The 22,504-nt window shown below is 39.2% G+C and overlaps 3 protein-coding genes across 3 annotated transcripts; all 3 read left to right on the top strand.

The window, feature by feature from the left end:
- The first annotated feature begins 6,864 nt into the window (after positions 1–6,864).
- LOC114564107 (gamma-crystallin M3-like) lies at positions 6,865–7,712 on the top strand. The gene is made up of 3 exons (XM_028591289.1): positions 6,865–6,973; positions 7,083–7,325; positions 7,434–7,712. Exons 1-3 carry the CDS (start codon positions 6,941–6,943, stop codon positions 7,710–7,712), a joined length of 555 nt encoding a protein of 184 aa, XP_028447090.1. The 5' UTR covers positions 6,865–6,940.
- A 6,383-nt stretch (positions 7,713–14,095) lies between these two features.
- Positions 14,096–15,092, top strand: LOC114564030 (gamma-crystallin M2-like). Its single transcript, XM_028591160.1, has 3 exons — positions 14,096–14,354; positions 14,464–14,706; positions 14,814–15,092. Exons 1-3 carry the CDS (start codon positions 14,322–14,324, stop codon positions 15,090–15,092), a joined length of 555 nt encoding a protein of 184 aa, XP_028446961.1. The 5' UTR covers positions 14,096–14,321.
- A 3,305-nt stretch (positions 15,093–18,397) lies between these two features.
- Positions 18,398–19,198, top strand: LOC114564070 (gamma-crystallin M3-like). The gene is made up of 3 exons (XM_028591226.1): positions 18,398–18,459; positions 18,569–18,811; positions 18,920–19,198. Exons 1-3 carry the CDS (start codon positions 18,427–18,429, stop codon positions 19,196–19,198), a joined length of 555 nt encoding a protein of 184 aa, XP_028447027.1. The 5' UTR covers positions 18,398–18,426.
- The last annotated feature ends 3,306 nt before the right edge of the window (positions 19,199–22,504 follow it).

The following is a 22,504-nucleotide window of genomic DNA, read 5'->3' as shown; positions in this document are numbered from 1 at the left end:
AAAGGGAGTTTTTCCTCGCCACTGTCGCACTAAATGCTTGCTCTTGGGGGAATTAATTAGCCTGGGTAAACCCTGACGAACTTCTGGCAAATTTGAGATTTGCTCAGCAAGTCAGTCTGGCGAAGAGCCCATTCAAACCCATTTCCGATGTCCCCAAAATCGAGGCACCAATCACAACCGCTGAGGCGGGCTTTACGCAACGATGATAGCGCAGACAGGACACCAAAATCAACCGCATCACCCGGATCGTTGGTCTGATTGGTTGAAGAACTATCCAATGCGCCCAGAGGCCTTTGAGCGTTATCCCTTTGGAAATGAACTGCCAATGAACCTTTCCCAGACCCACTCTCAGTTGCAACTGGCTACGAATTAATAGAATTGTTGGGGCTTTGTAAACTATAGAGTGTGGTCTAGACCTACTCAATTTGTAGTGTCTCAAGATAACTCTTGTTATGATTTGATACTATAAATAAAATTTAATTGAAATTGAATTGAATTTAAAAAGTGGTGGTTGAAGTATTTACATCGTACATCATACGAAACATGGAAGGCACCATTGCAATCAACACATGATGTAGCTAACATAGCCACTTAAGCTAGCTAATGATAACTAATGTTTGTTGTTAATGCAACCTACTAAGATTTAAGACATTAAATATTACGGTAGTTATGCCTCTTTTTGCTAGCCAGTTCACTTAAATTCTGGTTAAATGTTAGATAAATTCAGCAATTATAGTTCTGTGTTTTGTTCCGCCTACAACAGTGAAGCATTGTGAATTTGTTAACGTTAACTCTGATTCCTCTGACTCCTCTGTACGAATGTTGCCAGAGGCTCATGTGGGTGTCAAAGTATTCAAGAGCTATTTGCCATATTAAACTGATGGAAAGAACAAGGCTTGGCCAAAATATAAAGATTATACAGTTAAAATATCCAGGAGACTCTTCTGTTTCTTTAATGAAGGAACAGTGAGGATTTTTTAAACCCAAAAAACTCTGAAACCATCTGTTCTTGGAAACTACATGCAATGGGGGGTGTTACATACAGTACATGAAATTACAATTCATCATTTACTAAGGTCACGGTTCATTATGTTTTAGTTACAAAGAACATTTCAAATATTTAATTTATTTTAATTTATTTGAAATATATAAATAAAAAAAGGCTAAACAGTACATTGTGGGGTAGCTATTATTTCCAATAATATCAGAATTATACAACAAAAACTAAAATTAACATTGTTAGTTGATTTTCAATACCAAATCATACATCCGGGCATATTCATACTACTATCATTAAAGTATTTAAATCTTTATCACTTACCATATTTTATTTATTTGTTTAAGTCTTTGAATACACTTGATTAATAGGCTCTGTGCACAAGCAGAGTGACAAACTTCCGCTTTTGTCTAGAAGTCAGCATATTAGTTTCCGGTTTACTTCCTGTCCTCATATGCATTGGTAAACACACAACAAGATGAGTGATGCTGTTGTACGGAAAAAGAAATATAATGTGCATGACTCATTTAAGTTTCAAGGTACTGTGGGTGGGCGTAAGGAGCACTGTTGTGTGCCACTTTGCTCGGCTTCAGGTCGTTTGAGCTTCCACCGCTTCCCGAAAGACACCTGCCTTCGTGCGCGGTGGCTGCACAAAATAAGGAGGGTGGAATCTTCGGTAACCCCCCACACCAAGGTGTGCAGCCGACATTTCCAAGACCATGAAATCCTCACTACTGTTATGGGTAGATGGGTTTTAGCAACAGGCTCTGTTCCTTCATTATTTGAGTGGAATAATTTTATCAAGAAGTCATGGGCCAGTGTTTCGGAGCGCCGATCTTGACCACCAAGTCCGGAACCTGACCCGGCAGAGCCAGAGGAGGACATTGAGCAACCCGTCATGGTCCCAATGGTTGTGGACCACAACTATGGGGCCAGCGGTACCGTATGTGTGGACCAGGAGCAGTATGAAGATGTGTTGAGGTAACTCGAGGAGCTGAGAGAGCAGCTCCAAACGTATCATCTTAATAACTCCTTTGGACTAAAACGATTTGCTTTGTCTCCTGAAGACATCAGATTTTACTCCAGGTAAGATAGTTATTAGATCAACCTCTTTTCTTAACTGATTGCATTAAGTAATTATTTCCTCTTTCTTCTTATGCTATTCTTGAACTTGTATGACAAGATAACAAATTTCAATTGTAATACTGTATTTTAGATTCCCCTCATACGAGCATCTGATGGCGTTTTGGAACCTGATCGAGGCAGCAGCAGCCAACATAGTTAGGGTCACCAGAGCAAAGAAAACCTATGCCACTAGCACAACAACTGAAAGCCCTTTAACTAGACCATCTGTAAGTACCCATTCAACCCCAAAAAACAGATGCCTAAGCATTAAAAAGGTGGTTTTGAACTAACACTCATTAAACACTTCTCCCCCCAGAAACTGCTGCCAATATATGAGCTCTTCCTCTTCCTGACATACCTGTCCACTGCTGTACCAAGACGTTGGGTCATACATTTTACAATTTAACAGTCAGCCGAATTATCGTGACCTGGGCCAACTTCCTCTATAGCTTACTTGGCTCAGTCTGTATATGGATGTTTCCCGCAGCTGTGAAGGCCCATCTTCCATGCGACTTTGATGGCAGCTACAGTAACACACAAGTAGTCGTTGACTGTACAGAGCTACGGTGTCAAACACCTTCATCCATGCTCCTTCAGAGCGAAGTATTCTCCACCTACAAGTCCCCGTGCACCTTTAAGGCCATGATGGGCATGTCCCCTCACAGAGCCCAGAGTTTTGTATCAGCACTCTTTGAGGGTTCCATGAGTGACAAGGAGGTGTTTCGTCAGTCAGGGATTACACCACTCTTAAAGCCTGACATGGTCATCATGGTTGACAAGGGATTCTTGGTGGATGACCTTGTACCTGGGACTCTTCATCGTCCTGTCTTCCTCACCAAGAGGGCCCAAATGTGATGTTCTGAAGACGCAGTCAATTGCCCGTTTGAGGGTGCATGTCGAGAGGATGATCAGAAGAGTTAAAGAAAATAAACTTCTTCATAGCACTATCCCTCTCTCCATTGCAGATAGCATAAACCAACTCTTCACTGTCGCTTGTCTCCTCTCAAATTACCAAAATGGACTATGAAATTTGATTTTGATGCTATATTTTTTTTCTGCGGAATTTGATTTGATAACCATATTGTTCTCTGTATGTTTAACATACAGAATTCATAAAATTAAATTATCATTTTGTAAATTGCCATGTCTTTTCATTGTTTTTTTCATGAGAACTTGCAGGTGCAACAATTAAAAAAGTAGTTACAGTTCTTTACAGTTGTTAAAGGGGAAGTTCACTCCCCAAGAATTCTCTCTTATCTGTAGTGCTAGAGAAGTCTGCCTCCTCTTGAGTACAATGGTAATAAATGGCTGGTCTTTTTCTTCGGGTGCTCACATTACCCAAACATTTTATTATTATTATATTATTATAATAGATGCACAAACTTTAACATTTAGCATAAAATAAACTTGATCATAAAAATACCATTAAAAGTGAAAATTAAAGAACACAGAGCATAGAATATTTGATTTTATCTCAATCCTAGAGCATTACACATTTCTGCAAGTAGACATAAAAATAAAATCTGTCTACTTTCTCTCTGATTACATCCAAAACATCACTGTCTCTGTAAATTATTTGAATGTGTACGTCTTCCTCAGCTGAGACTACAAAATCACACCAACTCATTCCCGTTATTAGCATCTGCCCCTGTACTTGCCAGTAGTAAGCATGCGTTTGTTTTAGGTCCAATTTGCCTGAATTCATTTGGAGATACGGGCAGTTCACATAGCTTTTAACATTTGGGCACTTCATCTCAATCAGCCCAAACTGACATGGCTCTGAAGGGTCAAAGATTAACCCGTCTGGAGACGCCCCCAGCCAAGGAGCGTCAGGGTGAATTACGAATCCACAGGGATAGTGGTTGACCCTTTTCATTTGGCAATATTCCCAGATAGCATCTGCCTCTAATTCGAGCCCCCTCTTCATAGCTGCCGTCTGACGGGTCCCTTGCAGTATCCGGTTAGCCAAACCTTCTTCAGAGTTCTCTCGAACCTGGCAGATCTCCCTGAAACGTGAGGCAGTCAATCTATGCCTCCTTAGCTGATGCCATTTAGTACATGAACTTTGTGCTCTGGTAGCACATTCAAATTTGTGCACCATGTCCCAGGTGACCTCCAGACTCCTATGGTGTAGCTGTTGTGGTTCAGCACAGACAAACATGCAACTTGATGGTTGTAGGCGGTAATTCTGAAGAGGCACAGATGGACGTGGTGGGGCAGCATGGAAGGACAGGTCTCTCTTTGCTGTTGCTGGTAGTTGGTAGGACAATGGACTTCCGGCTTGAACCTCGCCAAGGGCATAGTCAACCAGGGGAATTTCACAGCTGATTCCCATGCTGCAGATCATCGGCGCCTCCGCTGTAGAGAAATCTTTATACACCTCTGTCACCTAGGGATGTAACAATATAATGATTAGCAATATACCACAATATCAAACAACCACAATTACCATACCATACATTTTCCATGCATTTTCATGGCCACAATGTGTTGCACATCATGCACAGCACCACACACCAGTACAAATAAGTTCATAATAGAGGACCCTTGTGTAAACATTTGATTGATTTCAGTTCAATCGTTTTTTTTTTCTTCAAAAGCAGAATACTTGTTTGTATAATCAATGGGTACATTTTATCAAAAGGGGAGGAAAAAGAAAATCATGAAATACTAGTATACAGATTTTGGTTGATATGATATCCCTACTCACCCGAAGGACGGAAAGATCAGGCAAATCCCCCACTGAGGCCTTTGTAGAGTGTGCTTCTGTGTGGAACATAAAACTTACATTACAAACACACAGGTGTTTTAATTCAAACATTGTAATAAATCGACAATATTCAGGTTTTCCCTTCCACCATCTGTTGTTGCTCTACACTTTGGTTTAGCAGAAAGCACAGCCATCTTATCCACAGGGGCTGGTTTTATATCCTATCAAGTTATGCAGTTATACAGTTAGAAATTAAATATAGTTAGAAAATATATCCAACAGCTCTATAACTGCAGTGCAAACTTACCAAAGTTCTGGGCTTGTGCCACTGCTGTTCTCCTTCAGTACAGCTTAGCACAAGAGGGACCACTGGCACCTTCAGCTGAGAGTAATGTGCTGACTGGAACAGCAAAGCGACACAGTGGTTGCATAATGCTGCTCCAGCAACACGTGTGCAGCTGTGATGAAACAGTTCCACAGGACTGGAATCTTTCAGTACTACCTGTATAAGTAAAATGTCATAGTAAATACTTATTTATCTTAGCGTGGTCACTGTTTAACCATTCTTTTAGGACACAATCTTCTTTTTACAATATTTTCTATATCTAATACTCTATATTTACAGAACAAATGTCATGTATTTCTATATGTTGGACTAGAGTATGTTGTATAATATACCAACTGCATTAAATCAAGATCCATAATCGTTTTTCTTTGAAAAATGATAGCCTAATACCTTAAACACAAGATTGCATCTTAAATAAATGACTGAGTTGAGAAAAAGTTGAATAAGAACGCATATAACCCGGAGGGGACTGGCTAGGTAAACTTTCCTGCCTACTGTCTAATGAAGTTTTCATTAGATTTGAGAGATATATTTAACGTAAATGACCTCAGCTAAATCGCCAGGAACATTAGGAACGCCAGGTTACTAAAGTAATAAGCTTATAAGTGTTGGCTGAACCTGAACTTGAACTTATCAATCTTAACTTCACCATATACTCAAACTGTGAAATCTCTTAGCTTTCCTCATGGACCTGTAGCACAATCCCCTGGCCACGACTTCCCCTGTGTCCTGATCTTTATTAGAAACTGAGAGGGGCAGAAATACAAATGATAATACAAAAAAACGGACAGTTTGCATTTAAAATGGAGAAAAACAAGCTTCTATACTACACTAAAAATGAACACATCGCTAACTAGCTTAGCCGCTAGCCGTCTGGCACACCAAATTAAACTTCTTACTCTCGTAGTTGTGCAGATAACGCGATACGTAGAGTTTGAATCCCTTGTTGTGCTTGTTTGTTGGAGCAGGGGACCAGGCATCAATGATTCGATGGACATCACTGATGCTTATTTTAGGTAGGTCTTGGAGATATCTACTAAAAACTGACATTTTGGGCGAAGCAGGTGATCGCCTTAGGTGAACCAGAAACTGAAATGCCGACTTCTGGCTACAGCGGAAGTTCATCACTACGCTTGTGCACAGAGCCTATTGTATGTTTGCTGAATCTTTCCGTTTCCTCATGACTACACAATGTTTTTGTATATGCAAATATTTACTGTGTCAGATTAGGTGATTAAAGAATAATACATTTGTGCTGTGTTGCTATGTCATGTTGGCCCCCAACCAATCATAGCTTGCCGTCTTTCACAACCTGCGTGGTCTCATCAGGAATGTGCTAGGGACAAAAACAAAAACAAGAATGTAAACAAAAATGGTGTCCGAAGCGGTGTGTTTGATACTGGCTATATTGTGTTTTGAAAAGCCTAATAAAAGAAAGAAAAAATTACAGAAACAATTACATCAGTCATCACCACCTTTACAGTTCTGTGCTCCTATTGGTCAACGTCACGAAATACGTAGAATTTTTCATATTTGGCGAGAAAAGGCAAAAAACACTTCTCTTTTTGTTAGGACGTCATAGTACCCAGTCCTTGAAAATAATATACATAACCCATTCTGTTGGCTTCCATAGTAAGTTGCTGAGTAAGGGGGCTCTCTGAGGGGGAGGGGGCACTCATTCTTTACGTGTGGTTGTGTATAAAAGGAAAGGGTTAAACAGGTAGGAAGGCAGTTCAGGAGCAACAGCACATCTACAGCCAACATGACCAACACCAACATGAACATGAGGGGCAAGGTACTTTTAAAAATCTTTTTGTAATTAGCATAAATAACTGTTTACAAAATAGGATCACTAAATTCACCTTGCTGCTTAATTTCTAACCATTACAATACACTATTTTCAGATTATCTTCTACGAGGAGAGGAACTTCCAGGGTCGCCACTATGAGTGCATGAGCGACTGCTCTGACATGTCCTCCTACATGAGCAAGTGCCACTCCTGCAGGGTGGAGAGCGGCTGCTTCATGGTCTACGACCGCACCAACTACATGGGAAGCCAGTACTTCATGAGGAGGGGCGAGTATGCTGACTACATGAGCATGACGGGAATGAGAGACAGCATCAAGTCTTGCCGTATGATCCCCATGGTAGGTATAACACGGCATCTGTGATACTATTGTTCTACTACAGGTGACAACCAGCACTAAACTTGATATTAAGACATGTATTTATTTTTGTTCTCTCCAAAAAAACAGCACAGAGGTCAGTTCAGGATGAAGATCTATGAGAGGGAGAACTTCGGTGGTCAGAGTTACGAGATGATGGACGACTGTGACAACATCATGGACCGTTACCATATGAACGACTGCCAGTCCTGCCACGTGATGGACGGCCACTGGCTGATGTACGAGCAGCCCAACTACAGAGGCAGGATGATGTACATGAGGCCCGGAGAGTACAGGAGCTTCAGGGACATGGGCATGAGTGGCATGAGGTGGATGAGCATGAGGCGTATCACTGATTCCTGCAACTAAATGTTCACTGAATGTGTCAAATACTATTAAATAAATAATGTCTGCACTATTTCAACTTCTGTCAAGTTTATAGTCCAACTGTCAGTATGAAATATTATGCAGTATTATAAAAAACTATATTTGAGTTATAAAATTAAGTATATTTGATTTTTTTAGGCAGCAAGCAACTGTTAGCAAGAAAATTTTTATCCTAAAATGTTTCAAATCTGAAATACTGAATGTCCCGGTTTACACCACTATGAAATTGTCCCGGTTGTCAGCGATTACATAGCCGACGTGGTCTTATTATAGCCCGATCATCGGATCAGCGGACTTTTCGCTCACAGCAACACATGGACTGTCGAGAGGAACCGCATGGCCATTCCCACCTTAAAGGCGCTACTCGTCACACAGGCTAATTTTGCTGACACCTGTCACAGTAGGCTTTCAGCCAACAAAATGATTCTTGAGCAAATTCACTCCTCTAACAAATATACGGAATGAATGTTTCCAATAGGGAAGTTATCTGCTCTATCAAATGAGATTACATTTGTGTGTGTGTGTGTTAGAATAACACTGGTAACACTTTACTTTAAGGGTACATGAATTATCATTAATTCATGCATGAAATAATTGATGTATGTATTATTATGCATTATGTAATTTCTGATTTATGTATTACTGCATTCCTTAATATCCCATGATCAGGAATTGACGTGTTCATAGTCTGTCATTCGTGACCTCATACATGAACAACACAACTAAAGCATTAGGTACGTGGACTTCATCATTATGAATTATGATTTATTTAGCATGATCACAATTATTAATTTTTCTGCAAAAAACTGTGATCATCACTGCGCAAATTCTGATTGGAACACAACTTGTGCATAATGATGTACCCACCTTACCTAGTGCTTTAGTCGATGTGTTGTTCATGCATGAGGTCATGAACAGGGCTGTATAGTAACGAAGTAGAACTACTTCACTACTCTGCTTAAGTACTAAAAAGCTGTGACTGTACTCTACTGGAGTATTATTTTTTTCTCCCTCTTCCACTTTTACTTGAGTACATATTTTTGATGAATGAAATACTCTTACTCCGATACATTTGTTATGTGCTGCATCGTTATTCCTCACGCTACGGAGACTGTGTAGGTTACAGTGTGTGTAGTTATGGCTACATTAGTTACATACGATAATAACGTAATTTGCGTAAGAAATCCCAGAGATCGCATCGTGTTTTTCATTACGGTTGCCCGTTCAGAAGGCAGACCTAATGTATAATTGTACTCTTTCTATTTAGCTATTGTTGCAGCAGATTAAGCTATTCCTGAGTTGTTTCAGTCTGAAATGAGTACTGAAAGTTAACTGTTTGACCCTGTGATGTGAAGCTGCTAGTTTATCTGTTTTTTGCTAGCTTGCTAACTTTCCTGTTCACCACACGTTACTAGCTAGTGGGTGATACGTTTTTTGGGGCTTTAATTGTTACTGTGCAGGAGAGGATGTTCATTTTACTTGCACAGTGTGATAACTGTACATTTTATTTCAGTATTTGTTAATATTTGTTATTTTTAATATATAATATATTTAATGTTTGTTAATTCCGTTGGCTACAGCCTTAGGATAAACATTTGACATAATATATAAACAATATGATATTCAAATTTTTGACTGCTTTCTTAACTAAATAACACAATACTTGTACTTTTACTTTCAGTACTTGAGTAGTACATTTTAAAATAAACTACTTGCAATACTTATGTACAAAAAATGTTGAATACTTTAGTACTTCTTCTTAAGTGTGGTGCTTAAAGAGTACTTCTACTTGTACTGAAGTCACTTTTTTGATAGAGCACTTGTACTTTTACTCAAGTATGGGTCTCTAGTACTTTATACACGTCTGGTCATGAATGAGAGGCTATGAACTCGTGTCAATTCCTGATGATTCATAAGATATAAAGGAATGAAGTAATGCACAAATCATGAATTAATTCATGTATGAATTTATAATTCATGTAACCTCATAGGCGCCGATACCGTGGGGGCTCGAGGGCACCCACGGAAAATACTGAGCACCCACGTGTGCCAGACTGCCAGTAGGCTACATTCATTTAAAATTAAACATTGCAGTTGGTGCTAAGTGGAGCGTCTGTCATAGTGTGATTGATTATGTCGGTGGCATTGATTCTTAATTTCCCACGGAGCTCATCGCTGTTACGTGTCAGCTGACCTTTTCATCTCCAATCCTATCTGTATGTGAGAAGTGGCGCTGTCCGAAGTTGAAAGCCTACTTTACGGCTTTATTATCGAGTTAATAGGCATGTGTGTTCGCGTCGGACGCTGTCCATTTTCTAAGGACGCTTTTTTTTTTAAAGGGCGTGCGCCTGTGTGCACCCACGGAGGAAAACATAAATCGGCGCCTATGTGTACCCTTACCGTAAAGTGTTACCATACCTTTACCTCAAGCCTGTGGCTGCAGTTCCAAATAATTTGTTTAGTTCCATGCAATGAAAAATATCTTTTCACAAAGTTTTTCGCAAGTTCAGTGGGTGCATTTTCCAAAAGAATGTTTTAATTATGAAAAATAAGGTTGGTCCCACACGAAACTCACTCAATGTCTTTTAATATTATTTCTTAGATATGTAGGCTACATACCAAGAAAATTCATGAATATTAACTGAGATACCCCATTATGTTGTGAGCAGTAGGCATATGTGTGCTGTTGGCAAAATTGTGTCTAATCTGTCTGTGTCTATGTCTGGCCTGGGCTGGCACATGTTCACGTTAAAAAGCGTGTGCGTGCACGACCACTACCGGGAAACTTTGCTCGTGACGCGCAAACTGTCCCGGTTTTAGTTCCAGGAAATCTGGTCACCCGATGTTAAACCTAAAGGACAAAGGCTTTCCATTGATTTTGAAAGAAGGAATAATATTTAGGTATATAACAATTAGTAAAAATTACATACAGGCTATGTATGATCAAAAATTTTACAATTAAATCAAATTAAGACTATTACATTTTCAAAGCAAGGTAAAAATGAATTTGTTCCAAAGTTAGCACATTCTTAATTAATAACCTGCTTGCAGATGTTGCTGATGAATGCAAGTCACTCCTTTTGGGTGCCCTGGTAGCTCACCTGGTAGGGTGTGCCCCCCATGTACCAAAGTTTAGTCCTTACCGCAGTGGCCGTGGTACGATTCCAACCCACGGCCCTTTGCTGCAAGTCGTCCCCCCTCTCTCTTCCCCCTTTCCTGTCTACAGCTGTCCTATCAATTAAAGGCAAAAAGCCCCCAAAAACTAAAATGCAAGTCACTTCTTTATTTCAAAAGTGGTGGTTGAAGTATTTAGAGGTTTTAAACCCTAACTGAAATTACAGTTCAAAATTTACTGCTGTCACAGTTCATTATGTTTTAGTTACAAAGAACATTTCAAATATTACATTTCTTTTAATTTATTTGAAATATATAAATAATAAGGCTAAACACTACATTATGGGATAGCTAATACCTCCAATAATATCTGAATTATACAACAAAAACTAAAATCAACATTGTTAGTTGATTTTCAATACCAAATTCCAAATCCAAGCATATTCATGCTACTATCATTAAATTACTTGAGATTAATCTTCATCACTTACTGCATTTTATTATTATTTTAATACATTTTATTAATTGTATGTTTGCTGAATCTTTCCATTTTCTAATCTACTTCAACTCTTATGTTAAGACAATTTTTTGTATATTAAAATGGTCACTGTGTCAGATTAGGCAATTAAAGAATAATAAATTAATGCTGTTTTGCCATGTCATGTTACCCCTCAACCAATCATAGCTTACTGTCTTTCACGACCTGTGTGGTATCATCAGTGCTATAGCTAAATTTAAAGAAGATATTCCAACAGCATTTGACCTATGTCATGCCTTAACATAACAGAGGACCTCTATGTTAACCTCAGTCCCTCTCAAATTGATACATTTGTAGACGGTGCTACGACTTGCCTACGGACGACCTTAGACTCCGTTGCTCCCCTGAAAAAGAAGATGATGAAGCAAAGGAAATTAGCACCTTGGTATAACTCGCAAATTAAAACAAATCTCGGGAAACCTCGAATGTAAGTGGCGTTCCACAAAAGTGGAAGAATCCCGTTTGGATTGGCAAGAAAGTCTCAAAACCTATAGGAAGGCCCTAAGAAAGGCCAGATCAGACTATTACTCATCACTAATAGAAGAAAACAAGAACAACCCAAGGTTTCTTTTCAGCACTGTAGCCAGGCTGACAGATAGCCACAGCTCTACTGAGCCATCTATTCCTCTAGCTCTGAGTAGTGATGACTTCATGAGCTTCTTTAATGATATAATTACAACAATTAGAGATAAAATCCGTCACCTTTTGCCCTCAATTTCTAACGGTTCACCTTTAAACACAGAGTCGCTAGAAATAATAAATAATAATAAGTCTCAACATATACTTAGACTGCTTTTATCCTATAGACCTTCAACAATTAATGTTAAAGATATCCTCAGCTAAGCCATCTACCTGTCTCTTAGACCCCATCCCAACGAGATTACTCAAAGAAGCGTTAATCAAACCAGACGAAACCAGTCAGCTAGCTACATTTCAAGCGTGCATTAAAGATATAAAATCCTGGATGACCTATAATTTTCTGATGTTAAACCCTAACAAAACTGAAGTTATTGTACTGGGACCTAAACACCTCAGAACCTCATTATCTAAAGACATAGCTACTCTGGATGGTATTGCCCTGGCCTCCAGCACTACTGTCAGAAATTTAGGAGTTATTTTTTATCAGGATATATCCTTTAATGCCAATCTAAAACAAACCTCAAGAACAGCCTTTTTTCATCTTCGTAACATTGCCGAAATTAGGAATATCCTGTCTCAAAATGACGCTGAAAAACTAGTCCATGCATTTGTTACGTCCAGGCTGGACTATTGTAATTCCCTACTGTCAGGTTGCTCAAATAAGTCCCTTAAGACTCTCCAGCTGATCCAGAATGCTGCAGCGCGTGTTCTCACAAGAACTAAGAAAAGAGATCATATTTCTCCTGTATTAGCTTCTCTGCACTGGCTCCCTGTTGAATCCAGGATTGAGTTTAAAATCCTTCTCTTGACCTGCAAAGCTCTAAATTGTCTAGCACCATCATATCTAGACGAGCTCCTAATACCCTATTGTCCCACTAGAGCACTGCGCTCCCAGAATGCAGAGTTACTGGTGGTACCTAGAGTCTCTAAAAGTAGAATGGGAGCAAGAGCCTTCAGTTATCAGGCTCTTCTCCTATGGAACCAGCTCCCGATCTGGGTTCGGGGGGCAGAAACTGTAATCGCTTTCAAGAATGAACTTAAAACTCTTCTATTTGATAAAGCTTATAGTTAGGGAGTGAGGAGTTGCAGTGCTCACCTAACTGGCCCACCTGCTTCTCTTCATAATTGTTCGATTAATAATACATAACAAAGTAGAGGGAGGCAGGCCAGCCAAGCCCGATCCGGCAGGGGCAGAGTTCTAAGCCCGAAAAAGCTACCTCTCCTTATGACCTGTCTCTCTTAGTTACGCTGTTATAGTTATGCTGTTATAGTTCTAGACTGCCGGGGGACTTCCTTCCTTTGACACAGTGAGCTGCTCTCTCCTCTCCCTTTCTATTACTATTACTATTACTATTTGTGTGCATCCCGTCCCAGAAATGCTTGTTACTAATCCTAGCTAGTCCTTATGTTTTTTCCCCCAGCGTATTTCCTTTGAGAACGTTGGAACCAAGATCCTGGTTCCAGCTGTCGCCGTGGTCCTGCTGCACTCCCTGCTGAGCTCAGCGGTGCCCTGCAATGTCATGCTGCATCCTGCTGAACCCTGCTGCTTCCCGCTACATCCAGTCACTGTTCCATTATTAATGTGACTACTATTGCCAGTGTTCATCACACCCGCAACCGGCCCGTCAGACACCGCCTACCAAGAGCCTGGGTCTGTCCAAGGTTTTTTCCCAAGAGGGAGTTTTTCCTCGCCACTGTCGCACTGCTTGCTCTTGAGGGAATTACTGTAATTGTTGGAATTGTTGGGGCTTTGTAAATTATAGAGTGTGGTCTAGACCTACTCTATCTGTAAAGTGTCTCGAGATAACCTATGTTATGATTTGATACTATAAATAAAATTGAATTGAATTGAATTGAATTGAATCAGGAATGTGCTAGGGACTAACTTTCAAAAACAAGAATGTAAACAAAAATTATGTCTGAAGCGGTGTGTTTGATACTGGCTAATTTGTGTTTTGAAAAGCCTAATAAAAGAAAAAATAAATTACAGAAAAAATGCCATCAGTCATCACTATGTTTACCGTTCTGTGCTCCTATTGGTCAACGTCACAAAACACGTAGAATTTTTCATATTTGGCGAGAAAAGGCTAAAAACACTTCTCTTTTTTCGGACATCATAGTACCCAGTCCTTGAAAAAAATTTACATAACACCTTCTGTTGGCTTCCATAGTAAGTTGCTGAGTAAGGGGGCTCTCTGAGGGGGAGGGGGCACTCATTCTTTACGTTTGGTCGTGTATAAAAGGAAAGGGTTAAACAGGTAGGAAGGCAGTTCAGGAGCAACAGCACATCTACAGCCAACATGACCAACACCAGAATGAACATGAGGGGCAAGGTACTATTAAAAATCTTTTTGTAATTAGCATAAATTACTGTTTACAAAATAGGATCACTAAATTCACCTTGCTGCTTAATTTCTAACCATTACAATTCACTATTTTCAGATTATCTTCTACGAGGAGAGGAACTTCCAGGGTCGCCACTATGAGTGCATGAGCGACTGCTCTGACATGTCCTCCTACATGAGCAAGTGCCACTCCTGCAGGGTGGAGAGTGGCTGCTTCATGGTCTACGACCGCACCAACTACATGGGAAACCAGTACTTCATGAGGAGGGGCGAGTATGCTGACTACATGAGCATGATGGGAATGAGAAACTGCATCAGGTCTTGCCGTATGATCCCCATGGTAGGTATAACACTGCATCTGTGATACTATTGTTCTACTACAGGTGACAACCAGCACTAAACTTGATAGTAAGACATCTATTTATTTTTGTTCTCTCCAAAAAACAGCACAGAGGTCAGTTCAGGATGAAGGTCTATGAGAGGGAGAACTTCGGTGGTCAGAGTTACGAGATGATGGACGACTGTGACAACATCATGGACCGTTACCGTATGAACGACTGCCAGTCCTGCCACGTGATGGACGGCCACTGGCTGATGTACGAGCAGCCCAACTACAGAGGCAGGATGATGTACATGAGGCCTGGAGAGTACAGGAGCTTCAGGGACATGGGCATGAGTGGCATGAGGTGGATGAGCATGAGGCGTATCACTGATTCCTACAACTAAATGTTCACTGAATGTGTCAAATACCATTAAATAAATAATGTCTGCACTATTTCAACTTCTGTCAAGTTTATTGTCCAACTGTCAGTATGAAATATTATGCAGTATTATAAAAACTATATTTAAGTATATTTTATTCTTTTTTAGGCAACAAGCAGCTGTTAGCAAGAAAATTTTCATCCTAAAATGTTTCAAATCTGAATTACTGTTAAACCTAGGGTGACCAGACGTCCCGGTTTGACGGGGACAGTCCCGATTTTGAGTTGCCTTTCCCGAGTCCCGACAAAAGCCTGTCGGAACACTAAAATGTCCCGGTTTACACCAACCACTATGAAATTGTCCCGGTTGTCAGTAATTACATAGCCAACGTGGTATTATTATAGCCTAGTTATTAACTAAACCCATGTAGAAAGACTAATAAAGCGTCCAGTGTATGATTTTCACAATGTGTGTGTGTGTGTGTCAGTCAATCGTAGCAGTTTGCGTCTGTATAATCTGTGCAGCCAGCGTTACAATATATATATTTGTAAACATGTTGCAATGCCTCTTCTTATCGGTCTCGTTTTAACCATAGACAGTGAAAGGGTTTGGTGTTTGGAGTTGTAAGCCCCCAACACGGCAATGGTTATGTTTAGGGTTAAGGTTAGGTTTAGCTGCCTGGAAGGCGACGCTGGAGGCTTAAAACACCATCGAGCAAAAGGGTTTTAACCGTGCACAAATGCTCCCATTGAGCGGATCTTTTCGCTCATGAACAACAGGCGCTACTCGTCACACGGGCCAATTTTGCTGACAGCTGTGTGCAATTTCATAGTAGGCATTCAGCCAAGAAAATGATTCTTGAGCAAATTCACTCCTCTAACAAATATACGGAATGAATGTTTCCAATAGGGAAGCTATCTGCTCTATCAAACAACATTACATTTGTGTGTGTGTGTTGTTGGTTAGAATAACATTGGTAACACTTTACGGTAAGGGTACATGAATGATCATGAATTCATGAATGAATAAATTGATCTATGTATTATTATGCATTATGTAATAAATTATTTATGTATTACTGCTTTCCTTAATATCCCATGAATGATCAGGAATTGACGTGTTCATAGTCTGTCATTCGTGACGTCATACATAAACAACACAACTAAAGCATTAGGTACGTGGGCACATCATTATGAATTATTAAGCATTTTTCTGCAATAAAATGTGGTCATCACTGCGCAATTTCTGATTTGAACACAACTTGTGGATAATGATGTACCCACCTTACCTAATGCTTTAGTTGATGTGTTGTTCATGCATGAGGTCATGAATGAGAGGCTATGAACTCATGTCAATTCCTGATGATTCTTAAGATATAAAGGAATGAAGTAATGCATGCAGTAATGCAGTAATTAATTCATGCATGAATTTATAATTCATGTACCCTTCCCGTAAAGTGTTACCATAACTTCAGTTCAAGCCTGTGGCAGCAGTTCCAAATCATTCGTTTAGTGTCATGCAATGAAAAATATTTCAAATTTCAAAGCAAGGTAAAAATGTATTTGTTCCAAAGTTAGCACATTCTTAATTAATAACCTGCTTGCAGATGTTGCTGATGAATGCAAGTCACTCCTTTTGGGTGCCCTGGTAGCTCACCTGGTTGAGTGTGCCCCCCATTTACCAAGGTTTAGTCCTTACCAAAGTGGCCGTGGTATAATTCCAACCCGCGCCCTTTGCTGAAAGTCATCCCCCCTCTCTCTTCCCCCTTTCCTGTCTACAACTGTCCTATCAATTACAGGCAAAAGGCCCCAAAAAAAACAAAAATGCAAGTCACTTCTTTATTTCAAAAGTGGTGGTTGAAGTATTTACAGGTTTTAAACCCTAAGTGACCATGTGTACATTGTACGAAACATGGAAGTCACCATTGTAATCAACACATGATGTAGCTAGCATAGCCACTTAAGTTAGCTAATGATAACTAATGTTTGTTGTTAATGCAACCTAGTAAGATTTAAGACATTAAATATTATGGTAGTTATGCATCTTTTTGCTGGCCAGTTCACTTAAATTCTGGTTAAATGTTAGATAAATTCAGCAATTATAGTTCTGTGTTTTGTTCCGCTTACAACGGTGAAGCATTGTGTATTCGTTAATGTTAACTCTGATTCCTCTGACTGGCTCCTTCTCTGTATGAATGTTTCCTGAGGCTCATGTGGGTGTCAAAGTATTCAAGAGCTATTTGCCATATTAAACTGATGGAAAGAACAAGGCTTTTTGTTTGGAATAATTACAATCGATGGCCAAAACATATAAAGATAATACAGTTAAAATATCCGGGAGACTCTTCTGTTTATTTAATGAAGGAACAATTGGGATTTTTTTATCAAAAGAAAACAACCCTGAAACTATCAGTTCTTGGAAAGTACATGCAATGGGGGTGTTACATACAGTACATGAAATTACAGTTCAACATTTACTACGGTCACAGCTCATTATGTTTTAATTACAAAGAACATTTCAAATATTTAATTTATTTTAATTTATTTGAAATATATGAATAATAAGGCTAAACACTACATTATGGGATAGCTAATACCTCCAATAATATCAGAATCATACAACAAAAACTAAAATTAACATTCTTAGTTGATTTTCAATACCAAATTCCAAATCCAAGCATATTCATACTATCATTAAATTGCTTGAGATTAATCTTCATCACATAATGCATTTTATTATTCTTTGAATACATTTGATTAATTGTATGTTTGCTGAATCTTTCCATTTTCTAATCTACTTCAACTCTTATGTTAAGACAATGTTTTTGTATATTAAAACGGTCACTGTGTCAGATTAGGCAATTGAAGAATCATAAATTCATGTTGTTTTGCCATGTCATGTTGGCCCCCAACCAATCATAGCTTCGCCGCCTTTCACAACCTGCGTGGTATCATCAGGAATGTGCTAGGGACAAACTTTCAAAAACAAAAATGTAAACAAAAATGATGTCTGAAGCGGTGTGTTTGATACTGGCTAATTTGTGTTTTGAAAAGCCTAATAAAAGAAAGAAAAAATTACAGAAACAGTTACATCAGTCATCAACATGTTTACAGTTCTGTGCTCCTATTGCTCAACGTCACAAAACACGTAGAATTTTTCATATTTGTCGGAATGTCATAGTACCCAGTCCTTGAAAAGAATTTACATAACCCCTTCTGTTGGCTTCCATAGTAAGTTGCTGAGTAAGGGGGCTTTCTGAGGGGGAGGGGCACTCATTCTTTATGTTTGGTCATGTATAAAAGGAAGGGTTAAACAGGTAGGAAGGCAGTTCAGGAGCAACAGCACATCTACAGCCAACATGACCAACACCAACATGAACATGAGGGGCAAGGTACTATTAAAAATCTTTTTGTAATTAGCATAAATTACTGTTTACAAAATAGGATCACTAAATTCACCTTGCTGCTTAATTTCTAACCATTACAATTCACTATTTTCAGATTATCTTCTACGAGGAGAGGAACTTCCAGGGTCGCCACTATGAGTGCATGAGCGACTGCTCTGACATGTCCTCCTACATGAGCAGGTGCCACTCCTGCAGGGTGGAGAGCGGCTGCTTCATGGTCTACGACCGCACCAACTACATGGGAAGCCAGTACTTCATGAGGAGGGGCGAGTATGCTGACTACATGAGCATGATGGGAATGAGAGACTGCATCAGGTCTTGCCGTATGATCCCCATGGTAGGTATAACACGGCATCTGTGATACTATTGTTCTACTACAGGTGACAACCAGCACTAAACTTGATATTAAGACATTCATTTGTTTTTGTTCTTTCCAAAAAAACAGCACAGAGGTCAGTTCAGGATGAAGATCTATGAGAGGGAGAACTTCGGTGGTCAGAGTTACGAGATGATGGACGACTGTGACAACATCATGGACCGTTACCATATGAACGACTGCCAGTCCTGCCACGTGATGGACGGCCACTGGCTGATGTACGAGCAGCCCAACTACAGAGGCAGGATGATGTACATGAGGCCCGGAGAGTACAGGAGCTTCAGGGACATGGGCATGAGTGGCATGAGGTGGATGAGCATGAGGCGTATCACTGATTCCTACAACTAAATGTTCACTGAATGTGTCAAATACCATTAAATAAATAATGTCTGCACTATTTCAACTTCTGTCAAGTTTATTGTCCAACTGTCAGTATGAAATATTATGCAGTATTATAAAAACTATATTTAAGTATATTTTATTCTTTTTTAGGCAACAAGCAGCTGTTAGCAAGAACATTTTCATCCTAAAATGTTTCAAATCTGAATTACTGTTAAACCTAGGGTGACCAGACGTCCCGGTTTGACGGGGACAGTCCCGATTTTGAGTTGCCTTTCCCGAGTCCCGACAAAAGCCTGTCGGAACACTAAAATGTCCCGGTTTACACCAACCACTATGAAATTGTCCCGGCTGTCAGTAATTACATAGCCAACGTGGTATTATTATAGCCTAGTTATTAACTAAACCCATGTAGAAAGACTAATAAAGCGTCCAGTGTATGATTTTCACAATGTGTGTGTGTGTGTGTCAGTCAATCGTAGCAGTCTGCGTCTGCATAATCTGTGCAGCCAGCGTTACAATATATATATTTGTAAACATGTTGCAATGCCTCTTCTTATCGGTCTCGTTTTAACCATAGACAGTGAAAGGGTTTGGTGTTTGGAGTTGTAACCCCCCAACGCGGCAATGGTTATGTTTAGGGTTAAGGTTAGGGTTAGCTGCCTGGAAGGCAACGCTGGAGGCTTAAAACACCATCGAGCAAAAGGGTTTTAACCGTGCACAAATGCTCCCATTGAGCGGATCTTTTCGCTCATGAACAACACATGGACTGATGAGAGGAACCGCATACCCATTCCCATCTTAAAGGCGCTACTCGTCACACGGGCCAATTTTGCTGACAGCTGTGCGCAATTTCACAGTAGGCTTTCAGCCAACAAAATGATTCTTGAGCAAATTCACTACTCTAACAAATATACGGAATGAATGTTTCCAATAGGGAAGCTATCTGCTCTATTCATACCATACCATAAATACCATTAAATAAATAATATCTGCACTATTTCAACTTCTGTCAAGTTTATTGTCCAACTGTCAGTATGAAATATTATGCAGTATTATACAAAACAATATTTGAGTTGTAAAATTAAGTAAATTATATTTTTTTAGGCAGCAAACAGCTGTTAGCAAGAACATTTTTATCCTAAAATCTTTCAAATCTGAATTACTGTTAAACCTAGGGTGACCAGATGTCCCGGTTTGACCGGAAGAGTCCCGATTTTGAGTTGGGTGTCCGGAGTCCCGACAAAAGCCTGTCCGGAGTCCCGACAAAAGCCTGTCGGGACGCTAAAATGTCCCGGTTTACACCAACCACTATGAAATTGTCCCGGTTTTCAGTGATTACATAGCCAGCGTGGTCTTATTATAGGCCGATCATTAACTAAACCCATGTAGAAAGACTAATTATAGGACTGACGAGAGTAACCGCATGACCATTCCCACCTTAAAGTTGTTATTGGGCCCCCTATGAAAAGCTTTTAGTAGCTTATTTGGGGTTCCCCATTTCACACGCTTTGTATATAATCATTGTACTTTATGAAATTGTGTTAAATGTTACATTGATGACGTGTGTGAAATAAACGTAAACGTAAACTCGTCACACAGGCCAATTTTGCTGACAGCTGTGCACAATTTGCAAAAAAACAAAATGATTCTTGAGCAAATTCACTCCTCTAACAAATATACGGAATGAATGTTTCCAATAGGGAAGCAATCTGCTCTATCAAATGAGATTACATTTGTGTGTGTGTGTGTGTTGTTGGTTAGAATAACACTGGTAACACTTTACGGTAAGGGTATATGAATTATCATGAATTCATGCATGAATTAATTGATGTATGTATTATTATGCATTATGTAATTAATGATTTATGTATTACTGCATTCCTTAACATCCCCTGAATCATCAGGAGCTGACGTGTTCATAGTCTGTCATTCGTGAACTCATACATGAACAACACAACTAAAGCATTAGGTACGTGGGCACATCATTATGAATTATGATTTATTAAGCATAATCATGATTATTATTTTTTTGCAAAAAATGTGGCCATCACTGCACAAATTCTGATTTGAACACAACTTGTGCATAATGATGTACCCACCTTACCTAATGCTTTAGTCGATGTGTTGTTCATGCATGATGTCATGAATGAGAGGCTATGAACTCATGTCAATTCCTGATGATTCATAAGATACAAAGGAATGAAGTAATGCACAAATCATTAATTAATTTATGCATGAATTTATAATTCATGTACCCTTACTGTAACTTGTTACCATAACTTTAGTTCAAGCCTGTGGCTGCAGTTCTAAATAATTTCTTTAGTGCCATGCAATGAAAAATACCTAAACCCAAAGTTTTTCACAAGTTCAGTGGGTGCATTTTCCAAAAGAATGCTTTAATTCTGAAAAATAAGGTTGGTCCCACACGAAACTCACTCAATGTCTTTTAATATTATTTCTTAGATATGTAGGCTACATACCAAGAAAATTCATGAATATTAACTGACATACCCCATTATGTTGTGAGCAGTTGGCATATGTGTGCTGTTGGCAAAATTGTGTCTAATCTGTCTGTGTCTATGTCTGGCCTGGGCTAGCACATGTTCACGTTAAAAAGCGTGTACGTGCACGACCACTACAGTCACGCGCAAAGTGTCCCGGTTTTAGTTCTGGCAAACCTGGTCAGCCTATGATAAACCTAACAGACAAAGGCTTTTCATTGATCTTGAAAGAAGGATTAATATTCAGGTATATAACAATTAGTAAACATTACATACAGGCTATGTCTGGTCAAAAATTGCATAATGAAATCAAATTAAGACTATTACATTTTCAAAGCAAGGTAAAAATATATTTGTTCCAAAGTTAGCACATTCTTATTAATAACCTGCTTGCAAATGTTGCTGATGAATGCAAGTCACTCCTTTTGGGTGCCCTGCTAGCAGTGTTGGACAAGTTACTTTCAAAATGTAATACATTATAGATTACTAGTTACTGTCATTTGAGAGTAATTAGTTATATTACAATATTACTGTCTCTGAATTGTAATGCGTTACACTACTTTTGCATTACTTTTGAGTTACTTTCACCAAAATAATAGCAGAAGTTTGACTTGGCAGCTAGCTTGTGAATTTCACCACCGGATCAATAAAGTCTCCTCTTTATCCACTTTGATACATCATAGATTATTCATAATATTTTGTATAATTAATATGGATATGCAAAGTAACTAAAGCTATAAAAAATAGATAAGTAAAACGTACAATATACAAGTAAGAGAAAATGAAAATACTCAATTAAAAGTATCTTATG

This window comes from Perca flavescens, chromosome 11 (assembly GCF_004354835.1).
Source record: "Perca flavescens isolate YP-PL-M2 chromosome 11, PFLA_1.0, whole genome shotgun sequence".
NCBI classification, from domain to species: domain Eukaryota; kingdom Metazoa; phylum Chordata; class Actinopteri; order Perciformes; family Percidae; genus Perca; species Perca flavescens.
This window is presented reverse-complemented; position numbering and strand designations above follow the sequence as displayed.

Bases quoted from the DNA above. Each gene is read 5' to 3' on its own strand.
- LOC114564107 (XM_028591289.1), top strand. From the start codon at position 6,941: ATGACCAACACCAACATGAACATGAGGGGCAAG. The intron at 6,974-7,082 runs GTACTTTTAAAA...CACTATTTTCAG, and splicing joins ACATGAACATGAGGGGCAAG to ATTATCTTCTACGAGGAGAG. The intron at 7,326-7,433 runs GTAGGTATAACA...CCAAAAAAACAG, and splicing joins CTTGCCGTATGATCCCCATG to CACAGAGGTCAGTTCAGGAT.
- LOC114564030 (XM_028591160.1), top strand. From the start codon at position 14,322: ATGACCAACACCAGAATGAACATGAGGGGCAAG. The intron at 14,355-14,463 runs GTACTATTAAAA...CACTATTTTCAG, and splicing joins GAATGAACATGAGGGGCAAG to ATTATCTTCTACGAGGAGAG. The intron at 14,707-14,813 runs GTAGGTATAACA...TCCAAAAAACAG, and splicing joins CTTGCCGTATGATCCCCATG to CACAGAGGTCAGTTCAGGAT.
- LOC114564070 (XM_028591226.1), top strand. From the start codon at position 18,427: ATGACCAACACCAACATGAACATGAGGGGCAAG. The intron at 18,460-18,568 runs GTACTATTAAAA...CACTATTTTCAG, and splicing joins ACATGAACATGAGGGGCAAG to ATTATCTTCTACGAGGAGAG. The intron at 18,812-18,919 runs GTAGGTATAACA...CCAAAAAAACAG, and splicing joins CTTGCCGTATGATCCCCATG to CACAGAGGTCAGTTCAGGAT.